The sequence below is a fragment of the Ambystoma mexicanum genome, chromosome 4q, assembly GCF_040938575.1.
Source record: "Ambystoma mexicanum isolate Mex_15411 chromosome 4q, UKY_AmexF1_1, whole genome shotgun sequence".
NCBI lineage: Eukaryota > Metazoa > Chordata > Amphibia > Caudata > Ambystomatidae > Ambystoma > Ambystoma mexicanum.
In genome coordinates this window covers 1,190,228,742-1,190,247,951 of record NC_090928.1, presented here as the reverse complement: position 1 = coordinate 1,190,247,951, position 19,210 = coordinate 1,190,228,742, and the positions used below count along the sequence as shown (strand labels likewise).

General features: G+C 46.8%; 1 protein-coding gene across 1 annotated transcript in view; it reads left to right on the top strand.

The window, feature by feature from the left end:
* DNAH8 (dynein axonemal heavy chain 8) overlaps nt 1-19,210 on the top strand; it is an 8,835,797-nt gene that overhangs the window by 554,822 nt on the left and 8,261,765 nt on the right. Inside the window, exon 4 of the mRNA XM_069608756.1 lies at nt 14,318-14,402. Coding sequence (XP_069464857.1) covers nt 14,318-14,402 — 85 coding nt within the window. The remainder of the gene's footprint in view (nt 1-14,317; nt 14,403-19,210) is intronic.

The window sequence follows — 19,210 nt, the reverse complement described above, 5'->3', positions numbered from 1 at the left end:
AATGGAGACATTACCTACGAGGAGCTCAACACACCATTACCATTCTCACTGACCACCGAAATCTACAGTATTTACGTTCTGTTAAGGCTCAATCAGCTCGGCAGCTTCAATGGGCCCTGTTTTTTGCTGAATATGATTGTATTATCACCTTTAGTCCTGGAGTGCGCAATGGCAAGGCTGACACCTTATCTCGAATCGGCAATGGAGAAGAAGCCTTTGTTTCTCCCGTTCCTACAAATATCATCGCAGGAGAAAGAGTATTGGGGTTGTTGCACACCGGAGAACCATTCTTCGAAGACCTGCAGAAGGAGATAAAGGGAACTTTTACTCAGGAGGAGCTGTTGGCTTGGGTTAATCGAGGAGATCCATTCAGTGTCCAAGAAGAAATGCCTTATTATCAGAACCGTTTGTATTTACCTACTGAGGCACTCGGAAAACAAGTCATTTCCAACTATCATGGCTCTTCAATGGAAGGTCACCCAGGGGTGACCAAGACTTTGGAAAAGATCAAAAGATACTATTGGTGGCCAACTTGGCGCAAGGATGTGACCCTTTTCATTCAGACATGTGGAAATTGTGCCCAGAATAAGAACTCCAAGAAGAAACCGGCCGGTCTTCTTCAACCTTTGAATATTCCACCAAATCCATGGCATACCTTATCGATGGATTTTATCACAGATCTTCCGCCATGTGAAGGTTACGACACCATCCTGGTGGTAGTAGATTTGTTTTCAAAGATGGCTCATTTTGTGGCCTTAAAAGGGCTTCCCACCACTGCCGTATTGGCAAAGACTTTTTTAGAGAACATTGTTAAATTACATGTGTTTCGTTCCACCATAATTTCTGACAGAGGTAGTCAATTTGCATCAAGATTCTGGAGGAAATGCTGTGATCTGGCCCAGATTGATGTACGATTATCCACAAGTCACCACCCACAGACCGATGGACAAACGGAACGCACTAATCAGACCCTGGAGCAATATTTATGCTGTATTCTACAACAGACCGACGACTCCTGGTTGGATATTTTGTGGGTGGCAGAATACGCTTAAAACAATTCCATCCATTTGTCCACAGGACTCACGCCGTTCTATACCTTACATGGTCAACATCCCCGAACTTCTGCCTTTGACCCTCCTGATCCATTAGAAATGCCCGCAGTCAAGAACCTTCATGACAAGATCTTAACAGCAACTAGTAAGGCTCAAGCTAGTTTAGTGGCAGCTAAAGAATCTCAAAAGAAGTTAGCTGATTGACACCGAAGTACTCCTCCAAGTTTTCAAATCGGCGACTCTGTCTGGTTGTCCTCCAGAAATCTGGCTTTAAAAGGTTCGAAAACATGTCTTCCCAGGTATTTAGGACCATTTATCATAGAAGCCATTATTAACCCAGTGGCCTTGAGGTTGACACTTCCAAAGAAAATGCAAATCCATCCAGTTTTTCACGTTTCTCTATTGAAACCAGTAAAATAAGAGACATGTTTACTACCAGCTCCACCCCCAGTGGAAATTGAAGACGACCAACCAGAATTTGAGGTCAGGGAAATTTTGGACTCCAAAATAGTGCATCACAGATTATATTACCTGGTCGATTGGAAAGGTTATGGTCCTCTCAATAGATCTTGGGAACCCATAGAGAACATTCATGCCCCTAGACTGTTAAAAAGATTCCATCGAAACCACCCTACTAAACCGGGAAGGAAATCTTTGAGGGGGGTACTGTCATGATCACCAGCCAGTTTCCAAATTAAGTCTATGGGTCCTTAGGTTTAACCTTGTTAAGGGTATTGAGAGGTCCTGCTGTTAAGTCAGATTTATACTGAAAGTAATCGAAGTTAATTTCCCTCAATGGCTGCCAGGTTGTGCCATTGAGAAAGCTAACATTACTAGTCTAGTCTTTGACCGATCTCTGTTATAAGTATCCGTTTCCTGAGGGGGCTCGCGCTTCGCATTGCTGACTACCCTGCAGTACGGATGCTTACCGCGGTCGTCACAGAATTGCAGTCACAGCATTTAGCCCCACCTGTTTTAGTCCTTGCCTTTTCCTCAGTCTCCGAAGTCTTGCCCTTATCTGTTATTATTCTTCCCTCCCATGTATAGGACCCTGTCCCATTTACAGTTATTTTATTTTTCCTGTCACTCGCCCCTTGTCCCTGCTCAGAGGTCCTGACTGAAAATTGCTGTTCCTCACGCAAGTACTGTTTTGAGTGTTTTTAGATGATTTTGGGTGGCACTCGTGTGAGGTTGTATCTATTTGTCACAGAGGTTGTTGGTTATTCAATAATTACATTTCGAATGGATTGTGTCCTCCCACGTATTCCTCATCTTGTGATAAATCGTTATCTCCAGCTTCGCTGCTTCGGAAAAAAAAATTATCGGCAAAGGGCGCTGTGCTCGAGGTCGTGGCGTCGATTGTCCCTCGAAGTACTCCGTACTCTGTCGACGTCACCGATGGTATAAATACCTCGAGCCGTGCCCGTTGCTTCAGTTCCGTTTTTCCGATCGCTTCGCTATCGAGAACGGCGCGCTTCTATTTTCTGTGAAGAAAATGTCATCTGCGACACCTTTGACACCCAGGACTGGGTTTAAAAAGTGTGCAGATTGTGGATCTAAGATGTCGATCACCGATCCCCACCAGATTTGTCTCTGGTGTCTCGGTTCCAGTGACCGAACCGACGACTGAGGGTCCTGCCAATCGATGACCGAAAAAGCTCTTTGTGAGAGGAGAGGTAAACTGTCGGTGGGGAGGGAGGCTTCAAAAAAAGTTTCGTCTAAAAGACATAAGAAAAAGACTGATTCTAAGGAATCGGATCGACATAGGCACTCGAAGAGATCTCGATCTAGGAGTAGATCGAGACACTCTTCGTCGTCATCGAAGAAAATGAAGTCGAGACATAGATCTCCCTCATCATCATCTTCTTCTTCAGAGTCGACCGAAGAAATTCGTTGTCCGACTAAATCGGATTCTCCCAGTAAGTGGGATGAATTCCACAAAAAGATGATGGAGGTTTTCGAGAATGCGGCCCCGAATCCCTCGAAAGACCCTCGAAAAAGCCATAACCCTAAAGTCGCTCCAATGGACGCCAAAGGGAAGTCCAAGGCTACCATGGTTAAGACCAGTAGCGTCAAGGAATCCAAAAAACCTCGAGTCGACATAAAACCGTCAAAGACTCTTCGAGAGTCGAGCACATCTCCAGTGCCGTATAAGAAACACAAGTCGTCGAAGACTTCAACAATTTCGTCGACACCCTCGATAATTTCGACGCCAAAGCCAGATGCGTCATCGACGCCATTATCGAAGTCATCTTCGAAAACTTCGAAGACTTCAAAGACAACCTCGAAAACTTCGAGAGATTTACAATTTTCTTCGAAGCAGATGGAAGAGGAAGAAAGGAGATTCACTCCTTTACCCAGATCATATTTTTTCAAATCTATGTCAGCAATCTATGAAGAGTCTGCTTCAGAAGAAGACAATGTTTCTCCTTTGGGAGTTACTTATGGTACAAGACAAGTTCCTGAAGAACTCATTGACCAGGAATCTAGAATGAGAGACCTGAGTGATACTCTACATTCTGCCAGTGGAGTTGACACATCCCCAGAATTAGAGTTCGCCAAACCTGATCTTGCAGAACAGGCAGATGCTGGGTACAGGGGTCTTATGACCAGAGTAGTTGAATATATGGGTTGGGGTAATACTTGACCCATTTTTGAACAAGATGACATGACTGATATAATCGTCAAGGGACCTCAGAAAGATCCTGTTCTCCCTTTTCACAGGGCCCTTCAAAGGACTGTAGAGAAAAACTGGGAGAAACCAGAAACTATTGCTGCTACAGACAGCACTTTTCCAAGAAAATATAGACCAGCTGGAATGGATCCTGAATATTTGAATAAACATCCGACTCCAGAGAGTTTAGTCATTCAGGCAGCATCTACTTCAAAACAAACTGCTTATCCAACTATTCCTCCAGATAGAGAGGATAAAAAAATTGATGCCTGGGCACGTAAAGTTTTCACATCAGGCAGTATGGCACTCAAGTCGGCAAATGTCACCTGTACCCTAGCCAGGTTTACCCATACCCTGTGGGACTGTATTTCAGCGGCGGCTGATCCTATTCCGGAAGGCGAGGAAACGGAAGGCTTCCTGAATATAGTCAAAGACGGGAAGGAGGCAATGGGGGAATGTCTCCAGTCTGGACTGGATACTGCGGAAAGCATCAGCAGATCCATGGCTGCAAGTGTTGTGCTACGCAGATTTTCGTGGTTGAGGAAGTCGGATTTGCACCGGACGTGCAATCTAGACTCCTCAACATGCCCTTTGATGGCTCTTTGGCAGAAAGGCTGATGAAAGCCTAGAAAAACTTCAGACCTCAAAAGCGGCAGCTAAATCACTTAGCGCCTCTTTGCGCCAGCCTCTAAAACCCTATTCCGGCTCATCTTCCTGGAGGGGTCGTTCTTTTCGCTACTACTCTTCTTTTGGTAGAGGAAGAGGACAGGCTTCTCAAAGGGGCAAAAGAAACTTCCCTCGTGGGGCACGAGGAAGAGGTGCAGAATCAGCCTCAGGAGCGGCATCTGTACCCTCAGCCACTCCTGCAGCCGCCTCCAAATCCCTCTGAGACCTTGTTACACAAAACACCAGTGGGAGGCATGATCTCTCAGCATCTGAAGGAATGGCGGGGCATTACCTCAGATGCTTGGGCACTGGAAACAGTAGCCCAAGGTTACTGCCTCCCCTTCCAAAAAAGGCCTCAGAATCATCCACCGAGAGTCAACTCCGTCAAAATTTCAGATCCGCTCCTGTTGCAGGAAACTTTAACCCTGCTAGAGAAAGGTGCCATAGAACTGGTACCTGTAGCGGAGAGGAACAGGGGTTGGTACTCCCCATATTTTCTCATCCCAAAAAAGGACGGAGGACTGAGAACCATCTTGGACTTGAGAAACTTGAACAAGTTCCTCAGGAAGGACAAGTTCAAGATGGTGACTCTCTCTCAGATCCTTCAGGCTCTCCAACTCCAAGATTGGTTGGTATCATTGGACCTTCATGATGCTTACTTTCATGTGCCAATCCATCCAAAGCACAGAAAGTACCTGAGGTTCGCGATTGGCAATTCTCATTATCATTTTCGAGTTCTGCCATTCGGGTTGACCTCTGCCCCGAGGGTTTTCATCAAACTGTTGGCGGTTGTGGCAGCAAGTCTCAGGAGAGGAGGTATTCACATATATCCCTACCATGAACATCTTTCGATCACCTGCCACTTCCTCCACAAACTGGGCTTCTCCCTCAATTTCAAGAAGTCCCACATGATACCATCCCAGAAACTCCAATTTATCGGAGCAGTCTTGGACACTTCATCGGGAAAAGCCTCGCCTCCCGAAGTGAGAGGTCTCCACATCCAGCAGATGGTAACGAAGTTTCAGAATGCCCAACATCTACCGGCGTTCGATTTTCTCAGGTTGCTCGGCCTCATGGCATCCTGCATTTTCCTAGTACCAGAGGCCAGGTTGAGAATGAGATCCCTTCAATGGGCTCTCAGAACTCAGTGGTCCCAGTTCTCAGGGAATATGTCGGATCTTCTGCAAGTCCCAAGCGCAGTTGCTCAGGATCTTCTATGGTGGGCTTGCAACAACAACATTCTCAGGGGAGAGTCTTTTTGGCAACCATGGCCGGAGATAACGGTAGTGACGGACGCCTCACTCACGGAGTGGGGAGCACACACCAACGATCTGACAATCAGCGGTCGTTGGTCTCCATCGGAGTCCAAACTACATATCAACCTGTTGGTGCTGAGGGCAATCAGCCTAGCTCTGAAGGCCTTTCTGCCCTCTGTACAGGGAAAGAATGTCCTGATAATGACGGACAATACAGTGGCCATGTACTATCTCAACAAGAGAGGAGGTGTGGGGTCACTGCCACTGTGCAGAGAAGCAATGCAGCTCTGGTTCTGGGCAATACGAGAAGGAATCTCTCTGTCGGCAATTCACCTAGCCGGAGAGAAGAACACGGCGGCAGACGCTCTGAGCAGGCAGAGCACGGTCTCTCACAAGTGGGAGCTGGCTCAGGAAGTCCTTCTGGAGATCTTCGCCCTTTGGGGAACCCCTCAAGTGGATCTGTTTGCCACCGCAATCAACCGGAAGTGCGATCAGTACTGCTCAAGGGAATTTCCTCAAAGAGGAGCTCTGGGAGACGCATTCGTAGTGGAGTGGAAGTTTCCACTGCTGTACGCATTTCTCCCAGTCCCCGTGATTCCTCAAGTAATCAGGAGGTTGAGAAAGTTCAGGAAAACCATGATCCTAATTGCCCCGGATTGGGCCAGGAGAACGTGGTACCCGGACCTTCTAGACATGTCCATCTGCCCTCCGATACGTCTTCTGCAAAGAGAGGATCTTCTCTCGCAAGAGGAAGGTCGGGTTCTCCATCCAGAGGTCAAGACACTCAACCTTCATGCATGGTTTCTGAGAGGCTGAGATACAAGGATTGGGATCTTCCAAATGACGTAATGGAAATCTTGCTTTCGGCCAGAAGTCCAGCAACAAAGTCTTTGTACCGATGTCGCTGGAATAGGTTTAGTAACTGGTGCAAAGACAAGGATGTGGACCCTTTTCAGTGTGGCACCCCAATGGTGCTTTCTTTCCTGTTACATCTAGCCAATCTGGGGCTCCAGTTAGGAACAATCAAATGATACCTTGCTGCACTGTCCATTTTCAAGCGCTCCTCGGAAGAGGTTTCATATTTCAAAATAACGTTAATAATTCAATTCTTAAAGGGGCTTACTAATGTATACCCTCCAATACCTTTTCATGTACCAACTTGGGATTTAAATTTAGTATTAACATTCTTGACTTGCATACCCTTTGAGCCTCTGCACTCATGTCCATTGAGGCTTTTGACTCTAAAAACTGTCCTCTTTGTGGCCCTATCATCAGCCCGCAGGGTTAGCGAACTTCAGGCTCTCTTATGCAAACCACCATATACTATTTTTTATAAGGATAAGGTAGTCCTTAAAGTTAAACCTTCGTTCTTGCCAAAAGTAGTCTCGGACTTCCATTTGTCACAAAAAATAGTACTACCAACTTTTTATCCTCCTCCTCATCTGGGCGAGGAAGAGGAGAGATTACACAGACTAGATCCCAAGAGGGCTCTGAGTTTTTACATCTCAAGGATGGCTAAATTGAGACAAGATTACCAACTATTTGTGGGTTATACTGGTCATAAATTAGGCTTATCTGTAACAAAACAGACCATTTCCCGCTGGATCATATTTGCCATAGTTGAATGCTACAGATTAGCGGGAAAAGAACCACCAGATGGGCTTCGTGCCCATTCTACAAGGGGAATGGCTACTTCTGCGGCTCTAAAGAGGGGAGTCCCGGCAGCAGATATTTGTGCAGCTGCAACCTGGAAAACGATGCATACTTTGGTTACCCATTATTGTTTGGACACTGCCTCCTCTAACAAGGGTTTATTTGCAAGGGCAGTTCTGCATTCAGTCCACAAAAACTGAAATTAGTATTCCCACCTCCAAAAATTGATACTGCTATGGGAGCCTATCACAAGATGAGGAATACGTGGGAGGACACAATCCATTCGAAGAACAAGTTACTTACCAACTGTAACGTTCTTTCGACTGGATGTTCCTCCCACGTATTCCTCATCGACCCTCCCATCCTACCCCACAGTACAGTTTACGTTTTCTTACACTTTCCTCTCACGAAGAATGTATCGGTCATGGGACACGCCTGGGTGTTCCTCCTATATATATATATTTCATCGAAAAAACAGAACTGAAGCAACGGGCGCGGCTCGAGGTATTTATACCATCGGTGACGTCGACAGAGTACGGAGTACGTCGAGGGACAATCGAGGCCACGACCTCGAGCACAGCGCCCTCTGCCGAGAATTTTTTTTTCCGAAGCAGCGAAGCTGGAGATAACGATTTATCACAAGATGAGGAATACGTGGGAGGAACATCCAGTCGAAAGAACGTTACAGTTGGTAAGTAACTTGTTCTTTCATTTGCATTGCCCGTAGAACGTGCATTATCGTTGCTTCGCGCACGCCTTGAATAACGTTTCCTTCTGCTTAGGTCTTGTCACACATTGTTCAGTTATTTCATGACCCTTTTTTCTTTTCTATATTTAGTTAGGTATTTAGTGAGATAGTGATTATTAGAGCCTTACTCTCCATTCCAATCGCTAATACATGTTAGAAATTTCTGTTGCTACCAGCCGCTCCGTATATTAGGCACCATTTGGTTATTTTGTTATATTTCCCCTTCAGCTAGGTTCCACATCAGTCATATTATTATAGAGTGCCCTATTGTCTGTTCTCTCCTTCGTCTCCACTCTTCAGGACATGCGCCCCTGCGTGACGCAGGATGGAGAGCTCACACAATTAAACATTAAGGTGAGCTTTTATCGTTATTGTTACTTCAGTCACCAAATGGTGTGAGGTTTTCAGAGATAGAGCAGTAGTTAAGAAGGGAATTTGTTCTCTTCTCATTGCTACAGCAATTGCTTCTTGTCAGAAGTTCCAGAGAGTTTTCAAGGGCGTTCCTGCAGAGTTCACAGGTAAGCGGTCACTGGCTGCTGTTCCTGCAACAATAAGTAATTACGTTAGAGTAGGATTTCAGTTTGTAGTTAAACAATTTAAGATTTTGAGATTTGGGATCCAACGAGGGACTGTAGCCCTTGTTTTTCATATATCAATTTGTCCCCCTCGTGGCGCTAAATAGTAGCAGTTCTATGAGCAGAGGCGATGTTGCTGTGCTGTTTATGAGGTAAATGCATTCTCACATCCTCCATTTAGAACACGCTAGCATTTTTTGTTTACATACCCGCGCGTGCGGTTACCGCTCGCGGGTACATTTTACGATCGTATTGCTTATATCCCGCGATGCGGATAACAGGATACAGACGGTGGGTTTTACTAAACTGCCTGGGGTTCCTGCCATGCCCTTTCATTGTACCCATTACTCCCCTCTTGCAGCGCTAAATCAGAGCAGTTCTGTGAGCACAGGCGATTTTCCAGTGCTATTTTAGAGGCATCTGCGTTCTCATGTCCTCAATTACAGTATGTATGCATTGTTTGTTTACATAGCGGCGCGTGTTAATCCAGCTCGCGAATAGATTATTAATATCCTGCGTGCGGATCTCAAGATATATGGGGTAGGCTTTTGCTAAATTACAAGGGACGTCTCATGTGTGGTCTGTCTCCTCACTTTTCCGGAATAGTTATCAGCCGCCATGTTGGAGGAACATCCTTTCTATACATCCCTACTCGGTCTGGGAAGTCCCTAGTCCTTTTTTAATGTCAGTGGCCTTGCAGCTCTTGATTCCACAATTGTTTTTCCCAGAGCCGTGGCATGCATTTCAAATGTGTGTGGTTTCGTCCCCAGCAATTTTGTATGGTGACTTGGGCTTTTAATATATCACCATTATTGTGAAAAGCTATTAGTACATAACGATTAAAAAGCTGCCACAATATCAATGTAGTTATAAATAGAGTTGTGGAATTATTTGTTGCTGTATACTGGTTTTTATATGGCTATCATTCCAATATGCCATATCTTTCTTCCTTTTTGCTTGTCCTTGCCCTCTGCTCACTCGCACATCTCCTGCTGTTACCTGCATCGCTGAGGGAAGCAATTATTGTGGTATTGTTGAAGCTGGGGATGGAACCACAGCATTGCGGCTCCTACTGCCGCATTTCATTATTAAATATTGACACCAAGATACTGGGCAAGGTGTTAGCGTCCCAGCTCCTAAAGAAAGCTTCCCACCTGATCCACCGGGACCAATGCAGCTTTTTATGGGGATGGAGCACTACAGTGAATCTCAGAGGGCTCCATTATGTCATAAAGAGGGTACAGAGTGCAAGCAGAGCTGGCAGTTGTCTCCCTAGACGCTGTCAAAGCCTTTGACTTGGTGAAGAGGATGGCCTGGGTTCGAATTTATTGCATTGGATTTGCTTGTTGTACCAAGAACTGCTGGCCAGGACAGGTAAGGTAGTTTCTGGGAGCTGGCAACTTGGCAGGGCACCCGTCAGGGCTGTCCACTGTCCCTGATCCTTTTTGCCTGGGCGCTTGAACCAGTGGCAATCATTTTTCAATCAGAATTCCGAGATGCAGGCATTGAGGTGGGGGCGGGGGCAGCACCATGTCATCTCTTTATACTCAGATGATGTTCTGCTGTACGTGCAAAATCCCAGGATACACGTCCTGTACATGTTAGAGATGTTGAACTATTTGGAGGCCCTCGCAGGCTGTAAGGTGAACCAGGATAAATTGTTGGTATTTCCATTGGGTTCGCCGATGGGGAATGTGGTGCAGGACCATCCCGAGGTGGGGTTATGGTGGGAGGTGGAATCATTCTGCTATTTAGGTATCCAGATCCATTACTGAGTGGCGGACACATTTCAGTATCATGTGGGGAGGGCCCTCATGGGAATAGATGATGGGATTCAATTCTGGAACTGGATGCCCCTATCCCTAATGAGTAGGATTGTTATCTGCAAGATGGTGATCCTCCCCAGGTTGCTCTATTTCTTTGCAAATATCCCATACATATGGCCATCCAACCCTTCTTTAAATTATTGTACAATAAAACAGCAGACCTGGTGCGGGGTGGAAAGTGACACAGAGTAGCGTTGGCCACACTGCACAGATGGACACAGATGGGGGGGGGGCTAGCTCTCCCAGACTATGAACAGTATTTTCTGGCATCTGAGCTGCACGCTACTAAATGGGATATTGGGGAAGTGGGCATAGGCAGACAACTAATGGGCGGAGCTTGGGAAGTATCACACGAGGGTCGAGATGCTATAGAGAGCAACGGGAAAAGTGGAAAAATCGTGCTGAAGTACAGTGGTTAGGCAAGCCTGCAAGAGAATGCAGACCAAGTTACAGATGGGGGCAGGATATAGTCCTGACATGTCTTTGTGGACCGATGCAATGGTGGCCAAAATCATAAGGGACATAGGGGATGACAAATGCGCTGAAGTAGAGTGCTGGACTTTGGGAGACATTTTAGAGGGGGGGACTCTGCTGCCTTTCAACACTTGGACGGGGATATACCGGGAACCGGCAGGACAGGTCTTGAATGATGCCAGACTGACCAGCACCCTGGCAGCCAGTTGGGAAGTGATACCAGAAGAACACCCAACTGCCCTTATATATATATATTTTTTAATAATTTACTGTTTATCCTATGTACTGCTCTTCCCCTCCTCTTTCCTCCTCACACTTTTCCCTTCCCCCCTCACCTGCACTTGCACAATCCCAATGTCACCTGGCCTAGTAAGATCTCTGTCTATCTTCCCACTGCTCCCCTCACTTGCCTCGTCGTGCCTTGAAACACTTGTTTATAGGTGCGTTATAAATGCCTCATCATATCCTATATCCTTCAGGCGATCCTAGCCAGAGGGAATGAGAGACATGTCATATCCAGATTATAGGCTGCGATGCACGATAGTTGAACCCTTCCACAGCTCAAGATGAAGGATAAGTGAGAGCGAGATTTGGGAGTAACGTTTGAAGATTTGGCTTGTTAGCACATGAGGAATACTACAAGGAAAGCTAGATTTAAATGAATTCAATTTAATATCTGGCACCGGGTATTCTTAACTCCCCACCAACTGCATAAAATACACCCAGACCACTCACACCAGTACCTGAGGTGTGAGCAACATGCAAAGTTTTTGGCACATGGTCTGGGCGTTCCCAGTGATAGGAGAATACTGGCAGAGGATGATAGCAAAGATTAACGCATTGCTGGGGGGCAAGGTGGATTTCTCTCTCAAGGTGTGTTTGCTGGCAGTCATGGGGGGTAACAGAATCAAACAAAGAGAATGGCAGCCTTCCTGTTACGAGTAGCCAAATGCAGATTGGCAATCTCATGGAAGCGTCATAGGAGCCCACTCCTGGCGCAATGGGTGACAGATGCATAGAGGTGGGTGGCGGCGGATGTTAGGGAGAATTCTCATAACTGTCTAATTTCCCTTACTTATTGAGTCCCTCAGCAGCTTTGCTGGATTTCTAGGATTTATTTTTCTTCACCTGGTAAGAGTGTGAGCCTTTTTCCCACTCTTACATGTTTTTTGCTGTGTGTGCTTTTACCATCTGTGTGATCTTGGGCTCTGGAGTCTCACCTACTCCATGAGCACCATTTGTGTGTGTGTTACACAGCACCCTTAGTGCAGTACCAAAGGGTTGTCTCTTTAGACTTCCCTCTGACTCCATTTTTCTAGGACTGACTACTGTCTCCCAGAAACATGTAAAGTTGCCATTAATTTTATGTAGTCTCTTTAAACTACAGACCCAGTACACCCCATCTTACATGGAGTATTGGAAAGGGTTAGTTCCTATCCCTTTTTGACTGTGTATCTTGGAGCACTGTTTCGCTCCCTTTACATTTAGTCTTGGCTGCTGGCAGTGGTAACTACCCTAACTTTTCTACCGCAGTTATATTATATAACCATGGTATTGTTTTAGGCTATTATATTAGCCTCGATTATAAACCCGCTTGACCAAATACATTTTATTTTGGCTCTGGCTGGGTTTAGTCGCCATTTCTTTTTATTAAAGTCTTTCTCGTATTCTTCTCTGCGCACCAAACCGGGGATGATTCCTTTGTTCGCTGTCTTTTCCCGGGCTTCTGCACAGAAGCCCTCCTTAAGGCGCCTGAAAGTCTCAGTAGGCAGGATGTGAGGGAGGGGACTTCGGACCCCTGCCATGGGTTCCCTTGGTAACCCAAGTCGCACTCTTGTCTGATTGGCTAAGGGAACTGGCCTTGCCAGGCCAGCCACCCTGCTGTGTGATTGACAGCCAGGCTGTGTGAATGGGGGAAAACTGCATAAAAAGCAGGTCTCTGGGACAGGAAAGGCACTGGAACACAAGAACCAATGAGGAGCTGACAGAAGAGGACCCCTACAACGACTGAACCGCCCGGTAAAGCCCTGCTGCAGGTCTGAATCGTCAGAATCCGCCGACAGAGAAGATCCTCCAGGAAACTTCTTCCCTTTAGCTGGTGGGCCCAACCAGTTTGCCCAAACTGCAAGCCAGGACCCCTCCTCTGGTTGAATTTGCTGCACAGAGCTACAGTGGGCCGGATAGCCAGGAAGGTCGGACCCTCCTTGGGTTTTAAGGAGTGCACCTTTTATTTGTTGCTTTGCTCTGCTGCTGGTTTCTTCCCTGGGTAGTGCAGGACCCTCCAGTCTTCCTACTTCGTATCAGACAGTCGCTTCAGGAACCCTGAGCCTGCAGGAACTACCAGGAACATCTGCCTCAGCTACAGCTTCCTCTCTGTTTTAAGGTACTGTGCAAACCCGGTTGCTCGTTTTGTTCAGCCGCGGGAAAAGTGTGTGAAATCTTTCTCCAATCCGAGGGCTTGTCCTTCCTTTTAAACTAACTTTTCTACCACCCAACCTCGTCCAAAATCCGTGGCACAAACTTTACCGCAAACTACCCTGAACCGTTTAATCTTGAGCTAAAGACTTTTGTCCTATTGACTTTGGCCCTAAGCCTTTTCTACCTGATTCTATCACTGTAGTTCCTCTTGTTCTATTGCCCTAAGTACTTACCTGTTGGTATGGTTCAATTTCTACTTACTTTTGTTTTTCCCTCCCTTTTTAAATTGCTGGAGTGCCATTTTGCTCGCACTTCATTTTGTGAGCTTAACTTGTCTGGGATTTAAGGGAAGTGGTGTGGGGTATTAAGAGTGTGATTTTTAAACTGCTTATAATGGTGTAATGTTATACAACTGAAGAGTGAAATAAATGTATATTCTTTTACTTGAAAACATTGAGGCAGTGTTTGCCTGACTCATAGTAATTGCTGTCCTTTGTTTAACTATTTGAGACTGCTCACATACTCTTCAGATAAGTCTGGCTGCTCCGCTGCTGCTACCACTTTAACAGTGTAGTACAGGCTTGTACCAAAGTTGAATTTGTGCTGTCACTTATAGTCTTAATTGTGTGTGGTGTTGCCAAAGGTTACTGCATATAATTCTGCCTAACAGCGGAGCAGGGAGTGGTACAGGCACTGGGGATGAAAGAGGGGTCGGAGGACAAGGGATTGGCTTGAAACATCCTTCTACTTCTTTAAGAGAGACTCTTGGACATGTTTTGAAAAACATTGTGGGAATAGATGTGGTGGGAGGGGGTCGACCTGCTATGTTGGTGGGGGAGGCGGGAAGGGGAGAACTTTGGAATGAGTATGCAGAGACTGGGCTGGGATCGGGGCGGGCTTGAATTGTTGTTGGTTGTTTTCTGCTTCAAAATTCAATAAACAGATTTTTATTTAACCTGTTTTTTTATCTTATAGTTTCGGCCTTTTGATGACTTTTTTGCTAAAGGAGGTGATAGAACTCTTCAGTTTTTCTATCAAGAGGCAGACGCGCCAGGAATTGGTAAGAAGTAATTAATTTATAGCAAGATTTACAACATTTATAGCAATGTGGCCTGAAAAGGGTAGGCTAACAATCATAGGATTTTCAATAATGTTATGAAAACTGTCCTCCAACTGTCCTCCAACGTATTCCTCATCTTAGATGTATTCCATCCAGCTTTGCTGCTCTATGTATTCCATCCAGCTTTGCTGCTCTTCGGAAATTGTTTCGGCACAGGGCGCCGTGCGTCGATGTCGTCGAGTCGATGGTCCCTCGAAGGCCTTCGTCGAGGGTGACGTCATTGGGTGTATAAGTAGCACGCGCGGCGCCCGTTGGCCTCAGTTCCGTTTTTCTGCAGTTACGTTGCTTCGGACATTCGGCGCGCATCGAGTTCTGTGAAGAATATATATATAAACAAGAAGAAATATGTCCTCGTCATCGACACCGACCACGACCCCGAGATCGGGTTTCAAGAAATGCAAGTCATGCGGCTCAAAAATGTCGATCACGGACCCGCACCACGAGTATTTGTGGTGCCTCGGAGAAGGCCACGACATGGAGACCTGTTCGAAGTGTCAGACGATGACGGGGAAGGCCTTGCGAGAAAGGAGAGGAAAGCTACAGGTAGGTCGGAAGGATCAAAAAGCCTCTAGCATCGAGTCGAGACCCCATGAGGAGAAATCTCCTTGAGGCGAAAGGCATCGATCTAGATCCTGAAGCAATTCTCATCGCTCGTCGTCTTCGTCAAAACATTGAAGGAACAACGCCGAGGTCTCCCTCCACCTCGTCGTCAGACGAGTCTCCGAAAAGGATGAAATGCCCCACAAAACATTCGGCTTCCGAACAGTGTGAAGCATTCAGGGTCAAAATGATGGAGGTGTTTGAGAAGGCAAAGCCTCGGTCCGTGCCTTCTTCGGAAGCCAGCCGGGAGCGTCATCGCTCTGACACTCGCGTGCCCTCGAGCCCGGGTGATCGTAAAAGGAAGGATAGGGAACCTTCCAGGACGCCAAGCGATAAACGCTCGAGTCGAGTCGACCGCTCGAGGTCACCGACATTGTCTGAAACCTGTCACACCTCGAAGGGAAAATCGTCGAAGACTGCCTCGACGCCCTCGAAGCAGACCCGATCAACGACCACTATGTCGTCGACGCGTCAACGCCTTTATCGACGACGACGCCAAAACCCTCAGCGCCAAAGGCTCCAACCAAGCCAGGGCAGCCAGAAAAATAGAAAGAGAAAGTTAAAAAACATGTCATTTCTTCAGAGCCTGGTACTACACCTCTTTCTCCTCCTCTCCCAGAGAAGGTTTTCAAGCCTCGCCCTAGGAAGGAGTTTTTCAAATCCTTGATCTCAATTTTTGAGGAACAGGAGAGATCCGAGGAGGAAAATGTACCTTTTGGATTGGAAGAAGGCACCCCAAATATCCCAGAATGCTTGACCTCAGAGGAAAGCAGAATGAGAGATTTGGTGGAGTCTTTACATAATGCAAGTGGCATTGACACTTCTCCTGAGAATGACTTTCGTAGACCAGATCCAGGAGAGCATGCCCGTCCATCTTACCATCAGTTAATGACCAAGGTGGTAGATTACTTGGGATGGACTACACCACCAGCCCAATTCATCCAAGACGATTTAACAGACATATTGGACCATGGTCCCACTGAATACCCAGTACTACCTTTTCATGTAGCCTTAAGAAACAGGGTGGCCAAGAATTGGGAAACTCTGGATTCTATTCCTCCGGTAATTAAGTCCCTCACATCAAAATACCGCCCAACCAGTAGCGACCCCGGCTATCTGTCAAAACATCCAGCTCCCGAGAGTCTGGTCATACAGGCAGCCACAACTTCCAACAAACTTGCATACCCGTCTATCCCTCCGGACAGGGACGATAAGCGCGTGGTGCGTTGGGCACGGAAGGTATTTTCAGCCAGGAGCATGGCTTTAAAATCTGCCAACTCCACATGTGCCTTGGCAACATTTTCGTACACTCTGTGGGAGTGCATCGCAATGGCGGTGGAGCACATACCAGAAGGGGAAGAAAGGGAAGGGTTCCTAGCCATCGTTAGAGATGGAAAGGAAGCCATGCAGGAATCCCTTCAATCTGGATTGGACACTGCGGATAGTGTAAGCAGGTCCATGGGCACTAGCACGGTAACTAGCAAGTTTTGCGTGGTTACGGAAGTCGGGTTTTGCACCAGACGTACAGAACCGCCTTCTGAACATGCCTTTTGACGGGTCTCACCTTTTTGGCAACAAGGCTGATGAGAGCCTTGAGAGGTTGCAGACCTCAAAAGCAGCGGCCAAATCTTTAGGAGCTGCTATTAGGCAACAGCAGCCTTTTTGTGCGCAAGAGCAATCACGAGGGGACAATCCTATCGTTATTACACCTCATATGGGAAGACGAGAGGAATGGCCAGTCAAAGGGACCAAAGAAAGGCCACTCGTGGTGGACGAGGAAAACGTGCTAAGCCAGCTCCAGCTGCAGCATCTTTGCCATCAGCGGCTGCAACATCCGCCACAAAACCACTTTGAGGACTTGCACCACAAAACAATGGTAGGAGGCAGGCTGTCGCAGCATCTGCAAGAATGGCGAGCCATTACTTCAGATGTTTGGGCTCTACAAATAATAGCCCAAGGCTACTGCCTTCCTTTTCTAAATCAACCTCAAAGCAGTCCACCAGGGAGACACCCGTTGAAGTCTTCAAACCCGCTGCTACAGCAGGAAGTTCTAACTATAGAACCAGTACCTGCAGCGGAGAGGAACAAGGGATGGTACTCCCCGTATTTTTTGATCCCCAAAAAGGACGGAGGACTGAGACCCATCTTGGACTTAGGAAACTTGAACAAGTTCCTCAGGAAAGACAAATTCAAGATGGTTACCCTTTCTCAGATCCTTCAGGCCCTTCAACTCCAGGACTGGTTGGTGTCATTGGACCTCCAGAATGCTTATTTTCATGTTCCGAATCATCTCTAACACTGAAAATACCTGAGGTTCGTATTTGGTGACTCACACTATCAGTTTCGAGTCCTGCCATTCGGGTTGACCTCCGCCCGAGGATCTTCACCAAGTCAATGGTAGTGGTGGCAGCGCACCTCAGGAGAGGGGGGATTCATGTCTATCCCTACATGGATGATTGGTTGATCAGAGCGCGCTTTGCCGAGCAGGCAATGGATCATCTGAATGTCACCTGCCACTTCCTCCACAAACTGGGCTTCTCCCTCAATTTCAAGAAGTCTCACATGACACCTTCCCAACAGTATCAGTACATAGGAGCTGTACTAGAAACATCCTTGGGAAAGAGCTCACCTCCCAAGACGAGGGCTCATGACATTCTTCAGATGGTTTCCAAATTCCAAAATGCCCAAAATCGCCAGGCTTCCGACTTTTTAAGGTTGCTAGGCCTCATGGCATTCGGCATCTTTCTGGTGCCAGAGGCACGCTTGAGGATGAGATCCCTCCAATGGGCCCTAAAGACTCAGTGATCTCATTTCTCGGGTCAAATGACAGATCTTCTTCAGATTCCAAACAAGGTCAGACAAGACCTTCTATGGTGGACCTGTACAGAGAACATCCTAAAAGGAGAACCTTTTTGGCAACCATGGCCGGAGATCACAGTAGTGATGGGCGCCTCACTCCTGGGGTGGGGAGCTCATGCCAACGATTTGACAATCAACGGTCGTTGGTCTCCATCGGAGTCCAAACTACATATCAATCTTTTAGAGCTGAGGACAATCAGACGATCGCAGAAGGCCTTCCTCCCATCTGTCAGGGGAAAGAATGACCTGATAATGACGGACAACACAGTGGCCATGCACTACCTAAACAAAAGAGGAAGTGTGGGGTCACTGCCCCTGTGCAGAAAGCCAATGCAGCTCTGGTATTGGGCGATTCAGGAGGGAATCTCTTTAACGGCAATTCATCTAGCCGGGGAAGAGAATATGACGGCAGATGCTCTGAGCAGGCAGAGCATGGTGACCCACGAATGGGAAGTGCCTCAGGAAGTCATTCAAGAGATCTTTGTCCTTTGGGGAACCCCTCAGGTAGACCTATTCGCAACCAGTACCAACCGAAAATGCGAAAGGTATTGCTGAAGGGAATTGGTGGATTGGAATTTTCCACTATTGTACGCGTTCCCTCCGATTCCCATCATTCCTCAGGTCATCAGGAGGCTGAGATGCTTCGGGAACCGCATGATCCTAATTGCCCCGGATTGGGCCAGAACGTGGTATCCGGACCTTCTAGATATGTCCATCTGTCCTCCAGTACGTCTTCCTCAGAGAGAGAACCTTCTCTCTCAAATGGAAGGTCAGGTTCTTCACCCAGAGGTCACAACACTCAACTATCATGCTTGGTATCTGAAAGGCTGAGATACAGGGATTGGAACCTTCCAGATGATGTTATGGAGGTGTTGCTTTCGGCAAGAAGGCCAGCAACAAAGTCTCTATACCGTTGCCGTTGGAAAACGTTTTGCAACTGGTGCAGAGAAAAGAATGTCGATCCTTTTCGATGTTCTATTCCAGAAGTACTATCTTTCCTTCTGACCCTAGCACATAGAGGTCTGAATATCGGAACAATAAAAGGTTACCTTGCAGCGCTTTCCATTTTCAAGCTCTCATCGGAAGAATGCTCCTACTTCAAAATTCCTTTGATAACACAATTCTTAAACGGTCTCACTAATGTGTTTCCTCCTCACCCATTTCAAGTACCGATTAGGGATCTAAATTTAGTCCTAAAATTCTTAATGTGTGCCCCTTTTCAGCCTATGCACACGTGTCCATTAAGATTACTAACATGGAAAACAGCCTTTTTAGTTGCTTTAACATCG